General features: G+C 40.7%; 1 protein-coding gene across 4 annotated transcripts in view; it reads left to right on the forward strand.

Moving 5' to 3' along the window:
* The window catches only part of uvssa (UV-stimulated scaffold protein A), a 290,056-nt gene that overhangs the window by 56,113 nt on the left and 207,132 nt on the right, over positions 1 to 26,811 (forward strand). For all 4 annotated transcript variants that reach the window (XM_073042248.1, XM_073042245.1, XM_073042247.1 and 1 more), the window contains 2 exons: positions 9,544 to 9,720; positions 16,451 to 16,634. In XM_073042248.1, the coding sequence (XP_072898349.1) occupies positions 9,544 to 9,720; positions 16,451 to 16,634 (361 nt within the window). The remainder of the gene's footprint in view (positions 1 to 9,543; positions 9,721 to 16,450; positions 16,635 to 26,811) is intronic.

The following is a 26,811-nucleotide window of genomic DNA, read 5'->3' on the forward strand; positions in this document are numbered from 1 at the left end:
TGTTTCAGGTTTAAATCAATTATATAATTGAAAATAGTGCAACCAGGGTAGATAAAAGAACCTTCTGTGTGAACTTCATACATTTTGTAACGGGTTAGAATAACCATCAATCACTGTACTTTTTGGAGGATTCTAATTTGCAGGATAATTTGAGTCCTAAAGCTCTTCAGCACAGAAACACAGTGTTATATCTGTCTGAAGAATTTCATTTTCTGAAGGAAGTCAAATATGAGTTCCGTGTTTACTGAAAATTAATTGGAAATGAAGAAGATTTGGAATAAACAAATAAATGTCATCCATGCACTGAGACCCAGATCTCTCAGTCGTGAGGCCGCTGAATACGGAGGAACACAGGTGGTACTTTCTGTTGGACAAGATAAAGACATTGCAAATTGAATCTTTTGTTAATAAATCCGAGGAGCTTTTGAAATTCATGATGTAGTAGAGTGCTGAAGAAAGCTCTGCTGAAATAGATCTTGATCAAGTAATTGTACCATGGTTTCAGTGACTGAGTTCTCTGAATCGATCCAGTCGAAACAATTTGGCCTTTATGAATTAGTTGAAGGGTTTCAGGTCACTTAGCAGAAATAGATGAAGGAAATGTACCCCAAACAGTCGAGCAATCTGCCTGGGGATGTCTACTCATGATGGCCTTGCTAGTAAGACTTGACCTCCAACTAGATGAATGAGAGAGAACAACCAGACAGTTGCTTCATAGTTTCAAGAGATTAGTGGAAAAACTAGAAATCAATCTTGGAGAAACTGTTGAAATAAAATCTGTATGTTTGGCTGTCTTTTAGCGAAGCCAAATAGGAAATGCAGCCTCATTAATTTATTGGCAATAACACTGATGGTGTATTTCACCATAATGGTTGTAGCAAGACGATATAGCGGTACAGGGAATCACTTCTTCTACCAGTCAGAGGATTGTGGCTTGTAAGTAGCACTGGCATGTTCCTTTCTGTAATAAACTATTATCTGCTCCCGAGTGCAGACTTTATTGACTATTTTCATTTCTATGGCACCTAATGATTTATTAATGGCATATAATGTTCTTAGTTATTTGGAAAGGTGTCAGGACCATGAGTTGGGGGGTGGAAGGCTTCAAAGGTTTCGAAGGTACATTTAATGTCAGAGAAATGTACACAATATACATCCTGGAATGCTTTTTCTTCGCAAGCGTCCATGAAGAGAGAGGAGTGCCCCCAAAGAATGAACGGCAGTTAAATGTTAGAACCACGGTCCCTACAGCTTCCCTCCCTCCTGCGCGTAAGCGGCAGAAAGCAACGGTCTCCCCTCACCCTACCGGCAAAAAAAGCGTCGGCACCCGCCACCGAGCACTGAAGCGTGAGCAAAGCAATAGCAAAGACACAGACTTGCAGTTACCCCAAAGACTTCTTGTTCACCCGACATTCGACATACTATTTGGCGGGGGTAAATGTTGACACAAGTGGAAAAAGCAGTTAGTGTGGAGGATCTCCTGGTCTCAAAGGGATAGTGCTATGTAAATTAAAATGTCAAATAGTTACACTGACTGGGAGGTGAAAAGGAACAGCAGTTTGTCCAAAGCACGTTTTGACCAATGTGCATAAGACATAGGAACAGAATTAGGCCATTCAGCCCATCAAGTTTGCTGTCCATTCCAACATGGCTCATTTATTATCTCTCTCGACCCCATCCTCTCTCCTTCTTTATGTAACCTTTGACTCCTTTACTAATCAGGCACCTATCAATCTCTGCTTTAAATATACTCTATGACTTGGTCTCCATGGCACTGAGTTACATTGATTCATGAAACTCTGTCTAAAGAAAGTTCTCCTCATCTCTGTTCCAAATGGACATCTCTCTTTTCAGAGGTTGTTCCCTATGGTTCTAGACTCTCCCATCAAAGGAAACATCATCTCGGTATCCACTCTGTCTGGGTCCTTCAATATTCGATAGTTTTCATTGTGATTCCTCCCCATTCTTTAAAACTCCAGCAAGGCTGAGAGACATCAAGTGGTCCTCATATGTTAACCCTTTCATTCCTGGAATCATTTTTCTGAACCTGCTCTCTACCCCCTCTAATGCCAGCACATTCTTTCTTAGATAAGGGGCCTAAAATTGCTCACAATACTCCAAGTGCAGTCTGACCAATGCCCTATAAGCCTCAGCATTATATCCTTGCTTTTATATTTGAAATGAATGCTGACATTGCATTTGACTTTCTCACCAACTCGACTTGCAAGTTAACCTTTCAGGAATCTGCACGAGGAGCCCTAAGAGAATAGTCTGCACCCTTATTCCTTCTGTCAAAGTGCGTGACCATAGCTTCCCTACGCTATATTCCATCTGCCACATCTTTGCCTATAGTCCCAATCCGTCTAAGACCTTCTGCAGACTCTCTGCTTCATCAACACCACCTCCCCCTCCACTTTGTATCATTCACAAACTTGGCCACAAAACCATCAATTCCTTCATCCAAATCATTGGCATATAACATGAAGAGAAGTGGCTGCAACACTAACCCCTGCGGAACACCACCAGTCACCGGCAGCCAACCAGCGTGGGCACAGAACTGGAGAGTATGACATCGGTAGCAGAGCGAAGGGCGCTGAGTAGGCTACGGTCAATCATGGAAAACCCTGAACATCCTCTGCATAGCACCATCCAGAGACAGAGAAGCAGTTTCAGCGACAGGTTGCTATCGATGCAATGCTCCTCAGACAGGATGAAGAGATCATTACTCCCCAATGCCATTCGGCTTTACAATTCAACCGCCAGGGGCAAGATATGTTAAAGTGCCGGGGTTAGGACTGAGCTTAAGTTACCATTCAATGTATTTTAGTAAACTATTTAAGAACTTTTTAAAAGCTATTTATTAATGTTTTTTGAGAGGGTGATTTTAGATGCATATCATATTTATACTGAGTTAAGTATTGTATGTAATTAGTTTTGCTACAATAAGTGTATGGGACACTGGAAAAAATGTTGAATTTCCCCATGGGGATGAATAAAGTATCTATCTATCTATCTATCTATCTATCTATCTTTTATTCCCACTTTTGCCTTCTGCCAGTCAGTCAATCTTCTATCTATGCTATACGTACCATGGGCTTTTAACTTGTTAAGCAGGCTTATGCATGGCACTTCATCAAAGGCCTTCTGAAAAACCAAGCAGACAACACCCAGTGACTCTGCTTTGTCTATCCTACCTATTATTTCCTCAAAGAATTCCAACAGATTTGTCAGGCACGATTTCCCCTTTAGGAAACCATGCCAACCCTGGCCTACTTTATCATGTGCCTCCAATCCCGAAACTTCATCCTTAATCATGGATTCCAGCATCCTCCCAACCACTGAAGTCAGGCTAACTGGCCTATAATTTCCTGCCTTTGGCCTACCTCTCTCCCTTCTTGAAGAGTGGAGTGACATTTGCAATTTTCCAGTCTTCTGGAACCACTCAAGAATATAGTGATTCTTGAAAAATCATTACCAATATCTCCACAATCTCCTCAGTCACTTTCTTCAGAACCTTGGGGTGTACACCATCTGGTCCAGATGAATTATCTACCTTCAGACCATTCAGCTTCCCGAGCACCTCTTCCTTAGTTATAGCAACAGCACTCACTTCTACCCCTGACGTTCTTGAATTTCTGGTATGCTGCTGGTGTCTTCCATAGTGAAGGCTGAAGCCAAATATTTATTAAGTCCATCTGCCATTTCTCTGTCCCCCATTACTACCTCTCCGGTATCATTTTCCAGCAGTCCAGTATCCACAGCCATCTCTCTTTTACTCTTTATATATCTGAAAAAAAAAACTGGTATCCTCTTTCATATTATTGTCTGGCTTACCTTCATATTTCATCTTTTTACTCTTTATCACTGTTTTTAGTTGCCTTCAGTTGTTTTTTAAAAGCTTCCCAATTCTCTAACTTCCCACTAATCCTTGCTGTTTTACATGCCCTTTCTTTTGTTTTTATGATGTCTTGGACTTCCCTTGTCAGCCATGGTTGCCTCATCCTCCCTTTAGAATCCTCCTTCATTCTGGGAAGTATTTTTCCTGTGTCTTCTGAATTAACCCCTGAAACATCAGCCATTGCTGTTCTGTTGTCATTCCTGCTAGTGTCTCCTTCCGATCAACTTTGTCCAGGTCCTCTCTCATGACTCTAATTCCCTTAACTTCACTGTAATACTAATACATTATCTTCTCCCTCTCAAACTGCAGAATGAATTCTCTCATATGACGATCACTGGCTCCTAGTGGTTCCTTTACCTTACATTCCCTAATCAAATCTGGTTCATTACACAACGCCCAAACCAAATTACCTTTCTCCTAGTGGGCTCAACCACAAGCTGCTCTAAAAAGTCATCTCATAGGAATTATAGAAATTCCCTCTTTTGGGGTTTGTCACCAACCTGATTTTCCCAATCTACCTGCATATTGAAATTCTAAATGACTATCATAGCATTGCCCTTTTTACGTGCCTTTTCTATCTCCTGTTGTATCCCATATCCTGGCTAATGGATATATAACTCTAATCAGGGTATTTTCACATTTGCATTTTCTTAACTCTACTCACAAGGGTTGTACGTCTTCCAATCCCATGTCACCTTTTTCTAAAGATTTGATTCAATCTTTTGCCAGCAGAGTCACCCTACCCCCCCTCTGCCTTACCTTCTTGTCCTTTTGATACAATCTGTACTCTTGGATGTTAAGTGTCCAACTATGATCTTCTTTCAGCCGCGACTCAGTGATGCCCACATGTCAAGCATGACAATCTCTATCTGCACTACAAGGTCATCTACCTTATTCTGTGTATAGCATGCATTCAAATATAATAAATACCCCTAGTCCTGTATCCATTACCTTTTCCAATTTTGCCCCCATGTTGCATAGCAGTTCATCCCACTGACTGCAATTTTCAAAGGTTTATTTATTACCAAAGTTTACAACTCTGAAATTCTTCCTCTCCAGATAGCCACAAAACCAAGAAAGAAAAGAACAGCAGCACAATTATCAGCCCCAAATCCCTCTTGCCCGCACAAAAACAGAATAGCTGCATCGACCCCTAACTTATATAAATTTAATATAAGCTATAAATCTATTATCAAAATATATGCATGTCAACGTATACAAGCCTGAGATTAATTTTCTTGCAGCAATCACTGTAAGTACAAGAAACAGAATTGAATCAACAAGAGACATTGTCCAAACGGATGACAGCCATTCTGCAAAAACCCTAATGAACTGCAAATGCAAAAACAAAAAGGAAAAAAAGAAATAATAATAAATATTGAAAACATGAGGTGAAGAGTCCTTGAAAGTGAGTCCATAGGCTGTGAGAACATTTGAGTGATTGGGTGAGTGCAGTTATCCCTTATTCTTCCTGGTGGCAATCCTCCTACTATATGGAGTCTGCACTCTGGGTGTGACCACCTCTGTAAAAATCTCATCTGTGAGGTTTTCAGCCTCCTGGATGGTCCTGAGTGCATTCAGCTCCAGTTCCAGTTCCTTCACCTTGTCAGTCAGGAGCTGAAGTTGGGTGCACTTCCTGCAAAAAGTAGTCATCAGATAGACTGTGGTAGGTACTCTGAAACCCCTCATCTCATAGGAGGCGTATTCCACTGCCTAAACTGCCATTCTGCCAACAATAGATGAATCTACAACTTCTCAAGTTAAGTTCTAGTTCGCACCTATTCTCGCCGAAGCTTGGCCACTTTAACAGTGGGTGCTCTGCATAGACCTTGCTTCTTTTTAGTGACTCCTCCAGAGTCCCTAAGAGATAATTTCGATTGCAGCCTGCTGAACAGGATGCATCATGCCTGAAGAAGATGGCAGAGTTTGTCATTGAAATGTCGGTTATACTCGATACCTGCGCCTGTCTGGAAGCCCGAGGAGAGTTTATTCATCATATATGCTGGGAAAGCACGAGCTCCTTTTCCCCCTCATCTGATACTTCCCTGCCCGTGCAGTGTGAGATTAGATGATGTCTTACTGAAGATTCGTATCTCCTATGATGCTTAAGCATTATTACTTTGCGACTGTTTTATTTCTGAGGAGAAGGATTTGGAGGATAGTAAAATTAGAGTAGGTCATGTTAAATGTGTTAGGACATTTTGAGATGGAAGATGTGGTAGCGCTGTCTTCTGAAAAGCATTGAGGCCTGGTGGCATATATCCCAGAATATTGAAAGCACCAAGTGATGAGATTGCTGAGACTTTGACAAATAAATTTATGTTCTCACTCGCAACAGGTAAGGTCCCAGAGGACTGGAGAGTAGTAAGTGTTATGCATTTGTTCAGAAAAGGAGATGGGGTCAATCCAGGTGATTATAGACCAGTGAGCGTCATGTCAGTGATAGGGAAACTATCGTAAAGGATACTAGAATTTATGTGCATTGGGGAAGGCATCCTCTGCTTTGGGACAGCATGGCTTTGTGTAGGTCATGTTGAGTTTTTTTTAAGGAGGTGATTGAGTTGAGTCTTTTGAGGAAGTGACAAAGGAGCTTGATGGGGGTAAGTGGATATTATCTATGTGGACTTTAGTAAGGCATTTGATAAAGTCCCTCATGGTAGATTGATTCAGAAGATAAAGGTGCATGTTATCCAATGTAAGTTACAAGGTTGGATTCAGAACTGGCTTGCTGATAGAAGACAGATTAAGAGTGGATAGCTGTTTTTCTGGCTGGAGGTCAGCTGTTGTTCTGTCTAGAGTGACAAGTGGTGCTTCACAAGGCTAGATGTTGGAACCTCTGTTGTTTGTGATATATATCAATAATTTGGATGAAATATAAATGGTTGGATTAGCGAGTTTTAGGATTGGTGGACATGTGGAAAGGACAATCAAAGAATACAGTGACGTAAAGCAAATACAGATACGGGTAGAGAAGTGCCAGATGGAATTTAATCTGGGCAAGTGTGAGGTGCTGCACTTGGGGGGGGGGGGGGGGGGGTCAGATGAAAGAAGGAAGTATACAGTTAATTGTAGAATCTTTAATAGCAGAGGGATACAGAGGGATTTTTGAGAGGAGGTCCATAATTCACTGAAAGTGGCTAAGCAAGTGGATAAGGTGGTAAGAAGGTTCTTGTCTTCCTTGGTAAAGGTATGGAGCTTTAGAATGGGGAAGCCATGCCACAACTAACTAAAATCATGCTTTGATCAGACTATGCTTGGAGCATTGTGTATAGTTCTGGCCACCCCATTGTAGGAAGGATGTGCAGATTGTAGAAATGGTGCAGAAGATGTTTACCATGATGCTGCTTGCATTAGAGGGTATGAGCCGTAAGGAAATGTTGGACAAGCTTGTGCTGTTCTCTCCAAGACAGTGGAAGCTAAGGGGAGAAAGCTAGGATAGTCGGTCAGAATTCTTTCCCCATGCTACAATCTTTCATCAGCTCAGTTAAATAATAATCTGATCTTCTATTTTTTCCTTCCAAAATGGATGACCTCACACTTACCAACATTGTACTCCCTTGCAGTTGCATGCAATAGGTTACCACCAGTGGTAGTAATGGAAGTTTGGTGGCATTTAAGAGGCTTTTAGATAGATATATAAACATGAAGAGAATAGAGTGATATGAATGGTACAACAAAAGGAGGAAGTTTGTACAAATTGGTATCAAGATCAACACATCATGTACTAAATGTCCTAGCCAGTGCTGTATTTTTTTATGTTTATTAACATTAATGGGTCATAGTTGGTCTAAGGCAACATTTAAACATAGTATGACATTGTTCAATGGTCAGAGTAAAAGTCAAGTTACTCTTGCAGTACTTAACTTTGTTTTTAACTAAAGAACTGTGCAGTTCTTAATTGTCTTAACATTGAAGGTAATTTTCAATGACTTGCACACCAAATTACCTGAATAAATGATTTTCTAAGCACAAAAGAAATTGAGTGAGGCTAATCAGGTTTTTGTTTCAACTTAATCTTCATGTAAGAACTAGTAAGCAGTTAAGTATTCGGGTTCATTGGGTATGAGTTAAATGAGAGGGGGTTTTCCAGAGAATATATTAGTTGAAATTTACTATGGTATATATTAAATATGAATGCATATTTATCAGGATAACAAGCTGATAGAGAATCCTAAATGCCATTACATCACTATTCATTCTGTTGACCACTTTTAGAGATAATGTCTAAAAAAACTGTTCAAGTCTTGACACTGGTATGCTGTTACCTCACAAGGGAGAATACATAAACCCTCCACATTAATTGTTCTCTGTAGATCTCCCATACTAGAAGACATGAATTTAACGTGAAAGGGGGCAATTTGAAAGGAGATATGCAGGGCAAATATTTTTGTCCAAGAGAGTGATATCGCTTGGATTTGCCTGCAAGAAGTGTGGTGGAAGCAGGTACGGTAGTGGTGTTTAAAAAGAAACAACTTGTATGTAGACCCATGAATATACTAGTTATGGAGGGAAATGGATCACGTGTCGGCAGAAGGGATTCGGTTCAATTTGACATCATGTTCAGTGCAGACTTTGTGGGCTGAAAGACCTGCTCTTGGCTGTAGTGTTTTACGTCCAGACTTCTCAAATTTTTGTGTTCATTTGAAAGGGAGGGGGGCGGTTAGGGGATATGGTGATAAAAGTGAATTTGTGGTACAGGAATTTATTTACAGGTAGAAAATATTCAAGGAGATGGGATGTTAATTTGAATTTGTACAAGATGTAGGCGAGGCCTAATTTGGAGTATTGTGTGTAGTTTTTGTCGCCTACCTACAGAAAAGATGTAAATAAGGTTGAAAGAGTATAGAGAAAATTTACAAGGATGTTGCTGTGTCAGGAGGACCTGAGTTATAAGGAAAGATTAAATAGGTTAGGACTTTATTTCTTGGAATGTAGAAGATTGAGAGGAGATTTGATAACGCTATACAAAATTATGAGGGGTATAGACAAGGCTTTTTCCACTGAGGTTCGGTAGGACTATAACTAGAGATCATGGGTTAAAGGTGAAAGGTGAAAACTTTAAGGGGAACATGAAGGGTGCATGCGAGCTTGGTTTCACATTTAAGAGACGTGTGGATCGATGGATGGATGGATGGGAATAGGCAGTTTACATAGTTTGGCATGGACTAGAAGGGCTGAAGGGCCTGTTTCTGTGCTGTACCCTTCTATGACTCTGTGACTCTAATGGTGGCACAAAAAAAGCCAGCTCCTATTCCGTAACAGTCAAGTATACTTTCAATATCTTATTGCTTGAGAAACATGGGTTAGTTTTTCCTGTGTTTACATTTTGTTGTCTGCTTTTGAAACAAATACTGGGAAAAAGATGAAAGGATAAATTAGTCATTGTATCTTTTATTTACATAATTAGCACTCTTATAGATAATGTCTGTTTTTATTTTTCTATGAGTGACCTTCAGGAATATTGCTAAAAGAATTATGTTGGGAATGTAATTAAGTTTATAAGCAAGTTATATCTATAATAATGGTGTTAGTCAGTGGGTCTGCATTAACGTGAATATTAGTGCAGAAGGTAATGAATTTGGAACTGTCATTGTGCAAATTTTACTTTCCATTGATTTTATTTTTAAAATATGTTCTTTTAATAGCCTTGCTCGAACCTCAGAGGACGATGTTCAGGCATCCACATCAGCAGGACCCGAATTGTTGAGTGAAGAGGCCAAGAAAAGAAAAATGGAAGAGATGAAAAAAGCCCCTGTTATGCCCTTTGGGTTAGACCTTCACTACTGGGGAGAAGAGCAGACTACATCTGGCAAAATTCCCAAGTAATTTGCCATTTTGATTTAACTCTTGTTGTAGTATTCAATTACTTCGATTTCACATTCATTGTCATGGGCGTACGTACCCAGGGTATAACTACCATGAAAGCTGTTTGCAGCAGCAACACAGTACATTATAAAAATGACAAACATAAATTTCACAATTATATAAACTTAAATTAATATAAATTATACATAACTTATCTACACTATTCCATCTTACGGAATTTATGTTAAAAAATAAACATAAAATGTTTACTTGCAACTTCCCAGCAGTAATCAAACAGATCCCATTTCTGTAAATATTTCAGCTGCCTGTTCACGACAGGGAGTAATTTTAAGAGATTTGCTTAGGAAACTGATGAGGCAATCTCTTCTATTGATACCTTCTGGTTGATTAAATCCACAAATTCTTTCTCTTCTGACTATATTCAGTTCAGATTTTCTGTAAATTGTTCAGGCTGCTTACCTTAATTATTTACAATGGCAACATATAAATTTTCATGAAAATGTATATTGAAACTTTAGATGAGAATTATGTGGAATATTGATGACAGGATTTCAGCTGTGAAGGTCTTTGATAATTAGCTTGTACATGATGACATGAACTCCAGTCCATGCATTTTAATCCATTTGGCTGCAGTTTTTGGAGACACAAGAGATTATGAATGCTGCAACCTCAAGCAACAAGCAACCTACTGGGGGAATTCTGCAGTTGAGAAGTCTGTGTGAGGAAAGAATCTGTCAGTGTTTTGAACTGTTCTGATGTAGGGTTTGACCCTCAACCTTGACGGGACCATTCGTCCCACAGAAGATGCCTGACTCGCTGAATGCAGATTGCTGTGGCTGCAGTCTTTGCCTGTATAAAGCTGGTTTGAGGAACTGTTGTGCTTTGATTAACCGACCTAAATATGACTTGTGATTCAATAAGCTTGTATATAAGTATCTGATCAGGAAGGTGAATTTTTCTCATATTGTGTATTTTTATTCTCTACCGCCTACATTTCCCTCATAGATCTTGCTAAGGAAGTGAGGTGTATTATGCAGAATGAATTTCAATGCACAGGAGCTCTCTCAGTTCAAATGACTTGACTTTGCCCTCAATAATAGGTGTATTACTTTGGAAGCTGTTAGGGGAGATGTGACCTACCAGGAGGAAGTGGCAATGACCGAATGTCTGGTACTGAGTCTGGCTCTGTGACCTAGAGCAGATCGCCCTCAAAAACTGAGTGACTGTACAAGAATAGGACCAGTGAGGGAGGCCACCAAGAGACTTATGACAACTCTGGAGGAGTTACAAGCTTCAGTGGCTGAGATGGGAGAGACGGTGCCTACAATAACTGTTGCCCAGGAGTTTCACCAGTCACAGCTTTGTGGGCGAGTGGCAAAGAGAAAGCCACTGTTGGGGAAAAAAAACTCACATGAAATCTTGGCTAGAGTTTGCTGGAAGGCATGTGGGAGACTCTGAAGTCAGCTGGAAGAAGGTTCTATGGTCTGATGAAACCAAAATTGAGCATCTGGCCATCAGGCTAAGTGCAATGTTTGGCGTAAGCCAAACACCGCACATAATCAAAAACACACCATCCTACCATGAAGCGTGGTGGTGGCTGCATCGTGCTGTGGGGATGCTTCACTGCAGCAGGCCCTGGAAGGCTTGTGAAGGTAGAGGGTAAAATGAATGCAGCAAAACACAACGAAATTCCGGAGGAAAACCTGATGCAGTCTGCAAGAGAACTACGACTTGGGAGAAGAGTTGTTTTCCAGCAAGGCAATGACCCTGAGCATAATAAGAGAATAAGTGCTGCTTGATAATACAGTAACAGTACCTTCCTCTCAAGAGTGAGTAGATTGATTGGATGCTAATTAGTAAGATGGGATTTATGAATTGTGCAGTTTTATGAACTTGAACAATTCTTGTTGTTGGTTGGATGCCAGTGTTGTAACTGTACTGGAGCAACTTGGTCTTTAATGCTACAGGCACGATGTTATCTGATGTGAAGTCTCATACTTCACCTCAATAAGAGCAGTATCATAGACATTTTTACCTGTGCTATGGTGTCTGAGATTAAATAGATTTCTCTCTCATTACCTACTGCAGAGACATGGCAGCAAATTTGGATTCCACCAGCTTGGCCAGTAATGGTGCACTGGTGATGGGCTTTGAGGTCAGATGAAAGAGGTTTAGAGGGAATAGTAAAGGGACTTTCTTCACCCAGAGAGTGGTTAGTGCCTCGAGTGCACTGCCTGAGAGAGTCATTGAAGCTGCCTTACAACTTCCGTAAGAAGTGTCCAGATGAATCTCTTAGGCATAGGCCAGTGCCTAAGACCTTGGATGAAGTGTTGGGCTATTGGTTTATGCAGAAGTGTGCCCACTGGTTGGCATGGATGGGTTGGGCTAAATGGCCTATTTCCATACTCTAATATTTTATGATTGTAATGTGTGGAAGAACACTGCTGCATCATTTGAGGAGCATTTGTGCTGGTCATCGGAAGGAGATTTCCTTTGCTAATATTTTGCTTGGTATCTTGAGATTTCGTAGGATCTGGGGTCAGTAATAAGATCTCCTAAAGCTTTCCCCTGCTGCCCTATTGCCCTCTCTGGTGCTAGTAAGAAGGTAATGCACCCAGGGATTGTGATGGAGGGAGTAGGCATGCTGCCTGTAAGGAATGATTCTTTGAGTTTGAATATGTCGTGGTTTATTAGTGTACAATTGCCCTCACAGTGAAGACACCAGCACCCATGTTTGTGAAGAAGTTGACTGGCCTGTCATGTGGAATTTGGTGCATAGGTAACTGGGTGGTGCATACGGTTTTGTTCTTTGATCTGTTTCAATGATGTAGCTGAATGGTTCTCACAATCAGCTGCATTAATGGATCTGGAGCCACATATAGACTAGACCATGTAAAGAGATCTCCTTGATCAGAAACGAGGTGCTGGAGTAACTCAGTAGGTCAGGCAGCATCTGTGGAGGGGACTTGACAGTTGGCATTTCAGGGTTGAGCCTTTCACCTAGAGGAGAAATGGCCAGTATAATGAGTTGAGGTTGGAGCAAAAGCCTTCGATTGTCCATTTCCATTAACAGATGCTGCTGACCTCCTGAGTTCCTCCATCATCTTTTGTCTCTAGGGTTTCCAAGGAGACTTCTTTCCCCAAAGGACATTACTGAAGAGGATGAAAATTTTCTCAGACCTGTAGTTTTAAAGCCATTATTGCGAAGAAATTTCTTTATGAAAACAATATTTAGTTCATTAATGGAGGTTAAACTTCCACAGTGGATATAGTGAGACTTGAACGCAATCATCAGGATATTCATTGTGCTGTCACAGTGTCCTTATCACTCTGTGTCTGTCTCTCTAAGTATATCAAAATCTGAAATACTATGTATCCCGTAGAATTATAGGGCGGGGCTGCACAGAAATAGCCCCTTTGTCCAACTTTTCCAAGCCTTTTTACACTAATCCCATGAATACCATAAGACATAGGAACAGAATTAGGCCACTTGGCCCATCATGTCTGCTCTACCATTCCATCATGGCTGATTTAACCATATAACAATTACAGCACAGAAACAGGCCATCTCGGCCCTTCTAGTCCGTGCTGATCGCTTACTCTCACCTATAGTCCCACCTACCAACCCAATTTCTCGACCCATTTCTCTGCCTTCTCCCCATAACCTTTGACACCCTGACTAGTCCAAGTTTCCTTGCAACTCTGATTTTTGAACTTTCCTCCCCATTTAGAAAACAGTCTATCTGTTTATTCTTTCTCCCATGACATATAATGTGAAAAGAAGCAGTGACAACACCAACCCCTGTGGAACAAGGCTAGATACCGGCAGCCAACCAGAATGTGCCCCCTTTATTCCCCATTCTTTGCCATCTGCAAATTACCCAAATTTCTATCCATGCTGGCATCTTCCTGTAGCATCGTGGACTCTTATCTTGTTAAGCAGCCTCATGTGCAGCACCTTGTCAAAGGCCCTACGCTGTATTCTATCTACCCATTCTCCTAATCTCTCTAATCCGCCTGCAGACCCTCAATGCTACCTGCCCCTCCACCTGTCTTTGTAGTGTCTGCAAACTTAGCCACAAAGCCATCAGTTCCATCATCTCTGAATCATTGAGGTATAGCGTGAAGTGAACAACACCGATCCCTGCAGTACACCAATAGTCACTCCTCTTCTCCATTCCTATCCAAGGAACGGTCTAAATACATTTCAAGTGTTGTAACTGTGTTTACGTCCACCACCTTCTCTGGCTTCTCACTCCATACAACCAACGTGCTCTGTGTGGAAAGTTTCCCTCAAATCTCCTTTAGTAATAGAGCCCTCTCACCTTGAACCCCATCTAGTCTCCCCCACTCTCTGACTACCTCCTCATTCTCTTTAAATCTCTGTAACATCACCCTTGAGAAGCAAGGAATTGAGTAATTAACAGCCACGCAAATAACCAGTAACTTTTGGCTTCCTGCCACCGAGCCATTTTTGGCTCAATCCTCAGATTTCGTGGTTATTTACTATTTTAACCAGAATTCTACTGGGGCCTCATTAAGAGCCTTGTAGAATTGCATAGTCTACATCACCGGCATGCCCTCATTGATCCTCTTTATAGATCCTCAATGAATTCAGTAAGTTTAGTGAGACATGACTTTCCCTCGAAAATAATCCCTGCTCACTGTCCCATGAATTTTTGCCATTAAAAGGAAGGCTTACATTTTCATCAGAATGGAATCCAGTAATTTGCTCACTGCTGTCATTTGCCACTGCCATCATTAAGGATCCCCACCACCCAGAAGATGCCCCCTCCACACTGCTACCATCGGGAGGGAGGTACGGAAGCCTGAAGGCACACGCTCAAATCAGGCGGCAGAGGGGAAGAAGCTGTTCCTGAACTGCTAAATGGGATTGAACCCATGAACACTGCCTCACTAGTTTTTTATTTCTGTTTTTTTTTGCACTACTGCTTTTAACTTAAGTGCTTTATCTTATGTAACTGTTCTTTCTCTATTTTTATTTATCACATATTTCATTGTACTGCTGCCCTAAAGTTAACAAATTTCACGACGTATGCCGGTGATATTAAATTTGATTCTAATTCAAAAGTTCAGCTAACTGGACTATAATCACTTAGTTTATTCCTTCCTCCATTCTTAAACAACAACAGAATGTTAGCAGACTTCCATTCCTACAGTACTAGTCCTTAGCACGGGACGATTGAAAAATGACGGCCAGGGCCTTGGCAAATTACTCCCTTGCTTCTTTTAAGCTTGGACTGACGCTAGTTAGAACCTGTCCGGCTACGGTTTCCTGCCCCATTTAAGTGACATTGTGGCCCAAGTAAAAGACAGGAGGTCCGGCAATTTTCTCGATAAGTTTTTGTCCTTTAAATGTTGTCCCAAATAAGCAGCTACCCCAATTAATTGCAATCCAATGTATTTCTATCAATTATTGCACTTTTCACCCAGAAAAATTTCTCCTTCAGTTTTTGTGTTGTACTATTATTTTACATTACTTACTTCAGACAGACTTTTGAAAGAACTTGTTATGGAAATTAGTCACGTTTTAGTGTTTATTTTGGGTTATAAGCCTCTGCTGCGATTTCGTAAATGCTTCTATTTCTCATGTAATGTATTTACATAGCCACCAGAGGGCATTCTGCCCTTTGTTTTAACCAATGGTTATCAGGATCCCAGTGCTGGATTTTCAGATTTTAGCTTTAAAAATTGCTTGAATGTAGAGTTGGTAATACTGATTTTTTTCCTTTTGTAATGGAAGCATAGTAAATGCTGAAATACCAAAGCATGGAAGTGTTAGAGTAAAGAAATAGGCCATCTGGCCCATTGAATCGAAAACTGTTCAGTGCAAGAATGTTCCAATGTCAAAGTGAAAGTAAAATTTATTATCAAAGTGCATATATGTCACCATATACTACCTAGAAATTCCTTATTACAAGAGAAAAAGAACTATAATTTATAAAATCCATACATTAACAAGGACTGACAAACTACCAATGTGTAAAAGTAGACAAGCTGGGCAGTGAAAATACTGTAAGTTATGTTGAGCAGCGTCATTGCACAACTGCAACACACACAAAACACTGGAAGAACTCAGCAGGCCAGGCAGCATTTATGGGAAAGAGTAACCAGTTGAGGTTTCGAGCCGAGACCCTTCATCAGGCTTGCTACAAGGGCAACAGCTTGCTCTGCGTATCATACTGCCCAGGCTTGCATATCTAGACAGCCAGGACACAACATCGATGGTTGACCCTGACCGACGGAGGCCTCTCTATATATTTTAATTAGCAAAACTCTTTGGCAAGCCTGGAGTCCATTGATAATATTAAATACTTACTTAAAATTCATTATTTAAAGTCAGCCTCCTAAACCTTCCAAGTACTGTTTGTTCTTTCTCACTTTCTACAATAATAAGCGGAATTCATTTGAACCCCCGTCTTATAATTTTGCGGATCATTGTGTCCTGATGAAAGGTTCAGCCCGAAACATTGACTGTTTACTCTTTTCTGTATTTGTTGCCTGGCCTGCTGAGTTCCTCCAGCATTTTGCGCGTGATGCTTTGGATTTCCAGCGTCTGCAGATTTTCTCCTGTTCGACATTACGCCACTGAATTTCTAAATGTAATTATTAATGTAAAAATTATAATATCATTGTCAAATTATGAACCCTAGTATCATACATCCCTGCAAGATGGGCTTTATCTTTCAATTATGTATTTACCAGAATTGAAACTCCACATCGATTCTTGGAGTCCAAGCAAATGGAGGATGATTCGGAGAATGCGGAGATGGCAGCTTTGCTGAAAACCAGATACATAACCTTTGCAGGGACGTTTGAACCAGTTAAGCACAGATGCCGAGCACCCATGCCCAATGGAACACTTTGTGAACGCCAAGATCGATTCAAGGTTTGTTTTTAACGTCACACATTTCAAAGGATTGTTATATCACTTCAGCATTAGAATGAAAAGGTGATCCGTGCGGCAATTGGAGCTAGGTTCTCCGTTGTTGATTACATTTATTAATGTAATTGGATTGGAGTTTACAATACTCTGCAATGGCCTTGGGCACTTTAATATAACTAGGGTGCCTAGAACCTTTGTCAATGTAGAGCAAGCAGAGAGTGAGTTTGGAAATCTGGCTCGAGCAAAGTATTTTGGGAATGGTGAGGGTGTAGTGCTGTGGGAGGGTTGTGGAACAAGTGGCAGAGACAGAGTACCAGGGGCGGTGATGGTGAGGGTGCAGACACACCCAGCCCATGAGACACCAGGCGAGGTCACTTGATTCCAAACAATTGCCCCCTTCCCACTCCCAGCCCACAGTAGAGACCCATATCAGAATCGGGTTTATCATCACTTACGTATGTCACGAAGTTTTTTTTTGTGATAACAGTACAGTGCGATAGAAAAAATTATTACAGTACTATGCAGAAGTCTTGTGTACCCTAGCTATATATATGTGCCTAAAACTTTGGCACAGTATTGTACGAGGCTGTGAACATTTGTAATGGACACAAGCAAGTGCAGCTTTCATTCCACCTGGCCTTACAATATTCGTATAGAGCAGTAATGTAGTGAACATCACATTACATGTGCGAGTTTATGTAAAATTGAATAAATTAAGTAGAGGGATAAAAGGAAACAGAATGAGAATCAGGTTTAATCTCATGAAATTTGTTAAATTCGCACCAACAATACATTATAAATATAGAAAAAAGACAGAATTACAGTAGAAATATATAAGAATTTAAACTATGTAGTGCAAAAACAGAAATAAATAAAAATGAGTAGTGAGGTAGTGTTCATGGGTTCAATGTCCATTCAGAAATCAGATGGCAGAGGGGAAGAAGCTGTTCCTGAATCACTGAGTGTGTGCCTTCAGGCTTCTGTGCCTGATGGTAACAGTGTGAAGAAGGCACGCCCTGGGTCCTAAAACCCATAACTAATATGCTATAATCTCTCAGCTGGTTTTGCAGCATTAATGCCCTGTGTCATAAATGACCAGAAGTGGTTCGATCTGAGGCTGGGGCTTTATAAGTCATTGGTCAGGCCATAAGTGGAATAAGGTGAGCAGTTTTTGGGCCCTTTATCTAAGAAAGGATGTGCTGGCATTAGAGAGGGTCCTGAGCAGGTTCATGAGAATGATCACAGGAATGAAAGGGTTAGCATGCATATGAGGATCTGTGTGAAGAATGTGTGATGGCTCAGGGCCTGCACTCACTGAGTTTTGAAGAATGGGGGGTTGGCTGATCTTAGTCTTTAAAATATTGAAAGGCCTAGATAGAGTAGACATGAAAAGGATGTTTCCTGTAGTGAGGGAGTCTAGGACCCGAGGTCATAGCATCAGAATAGAAGAATGTCCCTTTAGAACAGAAATGAAGAGGAATTTCTTTAGCCAGAGTGAAGTAAATCTGTGGCAGACGGCTGTCAATGCCTCACTTAATGATGATTTTGATAGTCAGTTTTGCTACAGATGACCAAGTTATTGGAATATTTAAAGCAGTAGTTGATAGGTACTTGTGTAGTAAGGCTGTCAAAGGTTTTGGGGAGGAGGCAGGGGGATGGTTTGAGAGGGAGAAGAAATCAATCATGATGGAATGGTGGAACCAACTCAATGGTCCAAAAAGCCTAATTCTGCTCTGATGTCTTAGTCTTACCTGTGTAAGATGTTGCAGAGACATGTCAGGAACGCAGAGCAAGTGTAAACTCCAGATTTTTGAAAGCACGTAAAGAAGTGCGTCAGTTCCAAGGATCTACAGAATTATAAGGCACAGGGTTTAAATGAATTCTGCTTGTCATTGTTGAAAGTGAGAAAAAATGAACGATACTTGGAAAGTTAAGGAGGCTGAATTTTAATAATGAATTTTAAGATTTTAATATTATCAATAGACTCCAGGCATGCCAAGAAGTATTGCTAATTAAAATGTATACTTTTTTAAGAATATGGGTTAATTTTATAAGCTTAAACCTGAGGTAATAGACCTGACCTCTATCAAGCACAAATTGCATTTGGTTCTGAGACCTGGGTTGTTCTTACTCCTAGCAGAGCTTCAGTAATTATTACAAGACTGGGATTAAAAGGAGTCCCTTGGTACTTTCAAAATCTAACCTAGAACTAATGATAGGAACGTACTCTCAAAAGTGTGTGGTGGCCTGGAGATGCGTCTCTACCAAAGGAGGTGTCAGGCACTCCTTCCCTCCGCTGGCCCGCATGAGCAGCACACATTTAGAAACCCCCCTTCTGATCAGGGTCACGTGAAGCCATGGGAGCAGGTGGTGGATGGTCAAATGAGCAGCTGGTGCATCACAAGTCCAAGTTATGCAGCCACTGATGCCAGGTAGACAATCTCTGATCAGAGTATTGATAATGACTGGGGTCACCAGTCTTGTAATGATACTGTCCAGAAGAAAGCAATGGCAAACCACTTGTATAGGAAAAATTTGCGAAGAACAATCATGGTTACGTCATTTGTTACGGCACATAATGATGATTCTCAACAAGCCACGTGAAAGCTTGTATATTGCTGGATTAATGACATCCTGTTTTTTAGTAGCACCCCAATCATCTAATTATAGCACAGCATCTAATCAAAATAGGATATCTAGTTGGTAACTTTGATCACAGTTCATTATTTTACGCATCTAGTTCCAGTCTGAGTAAAGACTTTCCTTGTAACATATTTGCAAAAAATTATTCTTTGGGGAAAGAAATAATAGGTCTTTTTTTTTAAAGCTTTTTGAGTAGCTAAGAAGTCAGACTCCTGGACATAAGTGGAGAAAATAAACTATTTAGAGAGTTGGGTTACTAACATTGTGAAGTAATCTGTTTTTGTTGAAATTGGACTTTAGTAATAGAATAGAGTGATTTTTGGGCATCAGGGAATTGTTCGGTCATAGTTAATGTTGCATTTTCAGTCCCCAGTATATAAAAGATTAGATATTGAGATATTATAGAACTTAAATATAACAGAACACTGGCATGAGTGAGGCACTGCAGCTGTGAGAAAAGAACTGACGTTCTGGGAGTAGTTCCCAGAACTACAAGGAAGTATAATCTGTTTGCCAGCTGTCACTCTGATGTTAGCTCTCTTGTGTTGAGGCAAAGGATTGTGGGTTCAAGTTGTTCTCTGAACACTTGATAACAAAATCCACTTCCTGGACCTCATAAAGTGGCCACTGAGTGCATGTTCATGGTCTTCTGCTGCTGTAGCCCATCCATGTCGGGGTTTGGCATGTTGCGTGTTTATAGATGCTATTCTGCAGTCCATTGTAGTAATTCATCATTATTTGAATTACTGTCACCTGCATATCAGCTGATCTCTCTCATTAACATGGTGTTTTTGCCCACAGAGCTGCCATATGTATATACCAGTGATATTAAACCTGATTCTGAGTTAGCAATGTACATTTACAAATATGATCACTTGCAGTCTGGTGGGAAACCTGTGGGGGGCACCATTTCCCTGCATCCCTACCCTTGTTAGTCAAGGTTCTTCTGGGTTTGCAAGCCACTGTTTGAGTAGCCTGGGCAAGTTAACTGCAGGGCATTGTGCATTGAGGTGTTGGCCTCACCACCTTTCAGGCAGGGTGCACTATCTGCAAAATGCCAACTATCCTGATCCCAGATGTGAACCTGTATGGTAAGTGAGATGGGTTCTTCCTCTTCACTTCTGGTTACATGTAGTGGTCTTAAATGCTAACTTCCTGACTGAACACTTTTATGCTAAGATATCATCTTTGGATTAAATTCAAAGAATTAAGAAAATCCTGCAATTCCAAATTTCAATTTATAGATATGTTTTAGTAGCAATTGAATTAATTTACATTTGAAAATTAATTAATCTGGTATTGGTTTATTATTGTCACTGGTTTATTGTTGTCACATGTACCAAGATACAGTGAAAATCTTGTCTTGCATACTTTTCATGCAGATCAGATCATTACATGGTGTATTGAGTTAGTACAATGCAGAATAAAGTGTAAAAACTACTGAAAAAGTGCAGTGCAGATCATAATGATGCAATTGTGGGATGAGGATACCATCTTATTGTACAGGAGGTCTGTTCAGGGTCTGATGACAGCAGGGCAGAAGCTGTCCTTGAGCCTGGTGGTAGGTGCTTTCAGGCTTTTGTGTTATCTGCCCAATGAAGGGAGAAGAGTGAATGTCCGGGGTGTGTGGGGTCCTTGATTATGCTGGCTGCTTTACTGAGGCAAGAATCACGGTCAGAATCCATTGAGAGGATGCTGATTCCTGTGGTCATTGTGTGTCATTTACAGTCACTATAAGAAACACCATAATTAATTGGTCTGGGACCAATTAGGGTCTCATCGGGGTCTCTCTTCCCGCCATTACAGACATTTACACTACACGCTGCATCCGCAAAGCAAACAGCATTATGAAGGACCCCACGCACCCCTCATACAAACTCTTCTCCCTCCTGCCGTCTGGGAAAAGGCACTGAAGCATTCGGGCTCTCACGACCAGACTATGTAATGGTTTCTTCCCTCAAGATATCAGACTCCTCAATACCCAGAGTCTGGACTGACACCAACTTACTGCCCTCTACTGTGCCTATTGTCTTGTTTATTATTTATTGTAATGCCTGCACAGTTTTGTGTACTTTATGCAGTTCTGGGTAGGTCTTTAGTCTAGTGTAGTTTTTTTCTCTCTTGTTTTTACATAGTTCAGTGTAGTTTTTTGTACTGTTTCATGTAGCACCATGGTCCTGAAAAACATTGTCTTGTTTTTACTGTGTACTGTACCAGCAGTTATGGTCGAAATGACAATAAAAAGTGACTTGACTTGACCAGTGTTGCAGAAGCCAGTTCCACGTCAAATGACAAGCACTATTCTTGATGCACAAATACCATTGCATGTGAAAAAAACATGTCCTGTCATGAGAATGCTCCAAAAAATTCTCCTCTATCCATTTGAGCTAAAGCCCCAACTTAGCCACCAGTCAAAATTAATTAATGCCATGATATATCTTTGGAAACAGACATTGAAAAACATTAAAGCCATTCCAAAGCTATTAACCAAATGATTAAATTAGATTAAAAGTACATAACAAAATTAAATACTGAACAGATACATGTGAATTCTTGGGTCCCGGGCCCAACAGCATATTCAAGAGACAGGGCCCGGGGTCTGAGAGTGAGGAACGGCCTGCTGTTTGACCGATTTAAGAGCTAGGCCAGATTGGAAAGGTCAGGGTGTTGGGGCTGGAGGAGAGGGTTGGGTTGGGTCAGTGTTCAGGTCACTGCTACGTGACGTTTACTCGTCTTTACGCTGAACTGAGGCTGTGGGGATCCTGGATTGGCTGTGATTGGATTTGTGAACTTCAGTTCTGAATGTTATTTGTTTACCTTCATTGTTTGCATGACTTGTTTCCTTTTCTGCACATTGTGTGTTTGACGGTTTTTTAAAATGCATTCTATTATGTTTCCTTGCTTTGTGGCTGCTTATAAGGAGATGAATCTCAAGGTTATACACATACTCTCAAAGTATGCATACTTTGATAATAAATGCACTTTGAACTTTGAAATTGCCAAAAATAAATAAAACTTTAAAGTCATAGAATAGAAAGAGATGTGGTTGAACTAAAAAATAATTTCCTCTCTCTGCAAATGAACAGAGATGTTCTTATGACAGATTTGGGAATCTACTCACCAACTCTGACTTCTGATATCTAATCCATTTTACTACCTCATCTTGAACGTCAAGTGCCTAAACCTTCTTGACCAATCTCTCATGTGGGATCTTGTTAAATGCCTTGCTGAAGTCCAACTAAACTGGAGGAGGATTAATATTCTAGTGGGAAGGTGTGCTAGTATTGCATGGAGTGGGGGAGGTTGAAACAAGAGTGGCAGGAAGTTGGGGACCAGAGTGCTAGAACAGATAGTAAAGTGGTTGTGGAGACAGATGTTGTTAAGACCTCAAAGTCAGGAAGCAAAAGGTTAACGTGGAAGAACTAATCGTGTTTTTTTATCTGTCTACATATTGACTGGGACTCCCATGCTGTAAAAGGACTAGTTAGGATAGAGATTGTCAGATCTGTTCAGGAAAGTTTCCTTAATCAGTACATATAAGTCCCAACAAGAGAGAGTGGAATACTTGACCTGTTATTAGGGAATGAGACAGGGCAGGCGACAGAATTCTGTGTAGGGGAAACGTTGCATCTAATGATCACAATGCCATTAGTTTCAAGGTAATTATGGAAAAAGATAGGTCTGGACTTTGGGTTGAGATTCTAAATTGGAGAAAGGCCCATTTTTATGGTATTGCAAAGGATCTGGCAAGTGTGGATTGGGACAGGCTGTTTTCTGTCAAAGGTGTACTTGGTAAGTGGGAGACCTTTAAAAGTGAGATTTTGGGAGTACCAAGCTTGTATGTGCCTGTCAGAATAAAAGATAAAGATAACAGGCTTAGGGAACCTTGTTTTTGAAAGAGATTAATGCCCTCCCTGGTTAGTGAAAAAGGAGGTACATCGCAGGTAAAGGCAGTTAAGAACACACGAGGTTCTAATGGAGTACAAGAAATGCAAGGAAAAAAATCAGGGGGTGAAAAGAAGACATGAGGTTGCTCTAGCAGACAAGGTGAAGGAGAATCCTAAGGGATTATACAGATATGATAAGAGCAAAAGGATTGCAAGGGACAGAATTGGTCTTCAAGATCCGAATAGTAATCTATGCATGGAACCAAAAGAGATGGGGAGTCCCTAAATGGATTTTTTGCCTCTGTATTTACTTATGAGACAGACACGGAATCTATAGCAGTGAGGCAAAGGAGCAGCAGGGACATAGACCCTATACAGATTTCTGAGGTGGTAGTGTTTGCTGTCTTGAGGCAAATCAGGCTGGACAAATCTGCAGGACCTGACAATGAGTTCTCTCAGACCCTGTGGGGGGGCAAGTGCAGAAATTGAAGGGGCCTTAGCAGAGATATTTAAAATGTTCTTAGTGACTGGTTAGGTACTGGAAGACTGGACAATTGCTAATGTTGTTCCATTGTTTAAGAAAAGCTTTAAGAATAAAGCAGGAAATTATTGGCTGGTGAGCCTGACATCAGTAGTGAGAAAGTTATTGGAAGATATTCGAAGAGAACATATTTTAGAATATTTGGATAGACAGGGTTTTAATTAGGGATTGTCCACATGGCTTTGTGTGTGGTAGGTTGTGTCTAACCAATCTTATAGAGTATTTTGAGGATGTTATCAGGAAAGTTGATGAAGACAAGGCAGTGTATGTTGTTGGCAAGGCATTTGAAAGGTCCTGCATGGAAGGATGGTCAAGGAGGTTCAGTCGCTTGGCATTCAAGATGGGGTATTAAAATGGATTAGATATTGGCTTTAAGGGAGATGCCAGAGAGTGGTAATCGTTGGTTGCCTCTCTGACTGGAGGCCTGTGACTAGTAGAGTGCTGCAGGGATCAGTGCTGGGTCCATTGTTGTTTGTAATCTATAACAATGATCTGAATAACGATGTCGTTAAGTGGTTCAGTAAGTTTGTGGATGACACCAAGATTGGGGGTGTGGTGGACAGCGAGGAAGGCTATCATGGCTTGCAGAGGGATCTGGACCAGCTGGGAAAATGGGCTGAGAAATGGCAGATGGAGTTTAATGCAGACTGCCATGAGGTGTTGCACTTTGAGAGGACCAACAAAGGTAGGTCTTACACAGTGAACATTGGGGCATTGAGGAGTGTGGTAGAACAAAGGGATCTGGGAATACAGGTCCATAATTCATTGAAAGCAGCATCATAAGTAGATAGGGTTGTAAAGAAAGCTTTTGGCACATTAACCTTCGTAAATTATTTCATTGAGTAGAGGAATGTTGAAGTTGTATAAAATATTGGTGAGAGCTAATTTGGAGTATTGTGTGCAGTTTTGGTCACCTACCCATAGGAAAGATTGAAAGAGTGCAGAGAAAATTGAATTGGATTGAATTGACTTTATTACTTGCATCCTTCATATACATGAATAAAAAATTTTACGTCTCCGTCTAAATGGGCAATGTGCAGTTTATATTAATTTGTAATAAATAGTATGTGCAACAGGATAGTCAATATAACATAGAAATGTTGCCGGGATTGGAGGTCCTGAGCTATAAGGAAAGTTTGAATAGGTTAGGACATTATTCCCTAGAAAATAGAAGACTGAGAAGAGATCTGATAGAAGTATACAAAATTATGAGGGGTATAGATAGGGTAAATACAAGCAGGCTTCTTCCACTGTGGTTGGTTGGAACCTCAACCAGAAGTCATGAGTTAAGGGTGAAAGGTGAAATGTTTAAGGGGAGCATGAGGGAAAACTACTTCACTCAGAGAGTGGCGGAACGAGCTTTCAGCTCAAGTGCTGGATGCAATTTTGATTTCAATGTTTAAGAGAAGTTTGGATAGGTACTTGGATGGGAGTGGAATGGAAGGTTATGGTCCAGGTGCTGGTTGATGGGAGTGGGCAGTTTAACTGGTTCGGCATGGACTAGATGGGCCAAAGGGCCTGTTTCTATGCTGACGTTTTCTATGACTCTATCTCAGTGTTCAGTCAGAAATACTAATAAAAAGTTATCGGTAGGTTCAAAGTCGTATATTTATTCTGTATGTGCAATCACAATTTGGGAGACCTTAAATGTGGATTCACTAACACTTGGAACTACTGGCAGTTCCCTGCAAAATCTAGGCCAGTAGTTATTAGTAAAAACCTCTTGCTTGTCATTTCTGTGATCTTTCTGTATCCAGATATGGAATTGAAATTGATCATAGCTAATATATATCATGCTATTTAAATAAGACGGCCAAATGCTGAATGGATGGAAAGAAGTTTGTATGTAATTCGATGCTATGTATTTTGATGTAGCTTAAGAGACTGATATCATTCATAAACAGTGTTTTGACTGACAGCATATAACACATTTGGGAGATATTACCTCTTGAAAAGATCTGAAATTGCTACGTCCATGAAAGATTTTCCAAATTCTGAAATGGGACAGGACATCTTGAGTGAAAGGATAGTTTTTTATCTGGAAGAAGCCTTTTATGACAAGTGCCGTTTAAATATTTATCAGCGTTTCTACACATATTGACTGGCAGATTAACATTGTTGTAAAATATGGATTACTAATGGGTAACAGAAACAGTAGACTAGTGTGAGAGTTTATTTCTGCCTCTGCCCTTCAGTAATATTTCCAGATAACAACATTAGATCTGAAATTTGTCGCATTTATACATTCCGCAGTATTTAAGCATTTATTGAATGTTCTGGCAGCAGCTGCATCATAGACAAAATCAAGGTCTTTGAAGTTATTCATTGCTTCAGCAACCACACAAAAACGAAGAACAGGGTTTGATTCACAGCACTGGAAAAATTGCTAAGAAATATATTTTCAGTCAGGTAGAGTTATATGCGTTGCGTGGTATTAGCAGAAAATTGTTCTCTACCTCTGAAAATAAAGCGTTGTAGTCATAGTCTTGAGATTCTGCAGATGCTGGAAATCTTGAGCAGCACACACAAAATGCTGCAGGAACTCAGCAGGTCAGGCAGCATTTATGGAGGGGAATAAACAGTTGATATTTCAGGCCTGGACCCTTGATCAAGACCCAAGTTATCCAGTCTCTCATGATAGCACATGCTCTCTAAGCCAGGCAGCATCCTGGTAAACCTCTTCTGCGCCGTCTCCAAAGCCTCGACTTCCTTCCTATAGGGAGGCGACCAGAACTATATGCAATACTCCGGAGTTTTATTAAGATGCAGTATAAACTCTTGACTTTTGAACTCAGTGCCTTGACTAATAAAAAAAAACGAGCATTCCATAAGAGTAAACACGGAGAAATCTGCAGATGCTGGAAATTCAAGCAACACACACAAAATGCTGGTGGAACACAGCAGGCCAGGCAGCATCTATAAGGAGAAGCGCTGTCGATGTTTCGGGCCGAGACCCTTCGTCAGGACTAACTGAAAGGAAAGATAGTAAGAGATTTAAAAGTAGGAGGGGGAGGGGGAAATGCGAAATGATAGGAGAAGACTGGAGGGGGTAGGATGAAGCTAAGAGCTGGAAAGGTGATTGGCGAAAGTGATACAGAGCTGGAGAAGG

The sequence above is a fragment of the Hemitrygon akajei genome, chromosome 4 (assembly GCF_048418815.1).
Source record: "Hemitrygon akajei chromosome 4, sHemAka1.3, whole genome shotgun sequence".
In the NCBI taxonomy this organism is placed as follows: domain Eukaryota; kingdom Metazoa; phylum Chordata; class Chondrichthyes; order Myliobatiformes; family Dasyatidae; genus Hemitrygon; species Hemitrygon akajei.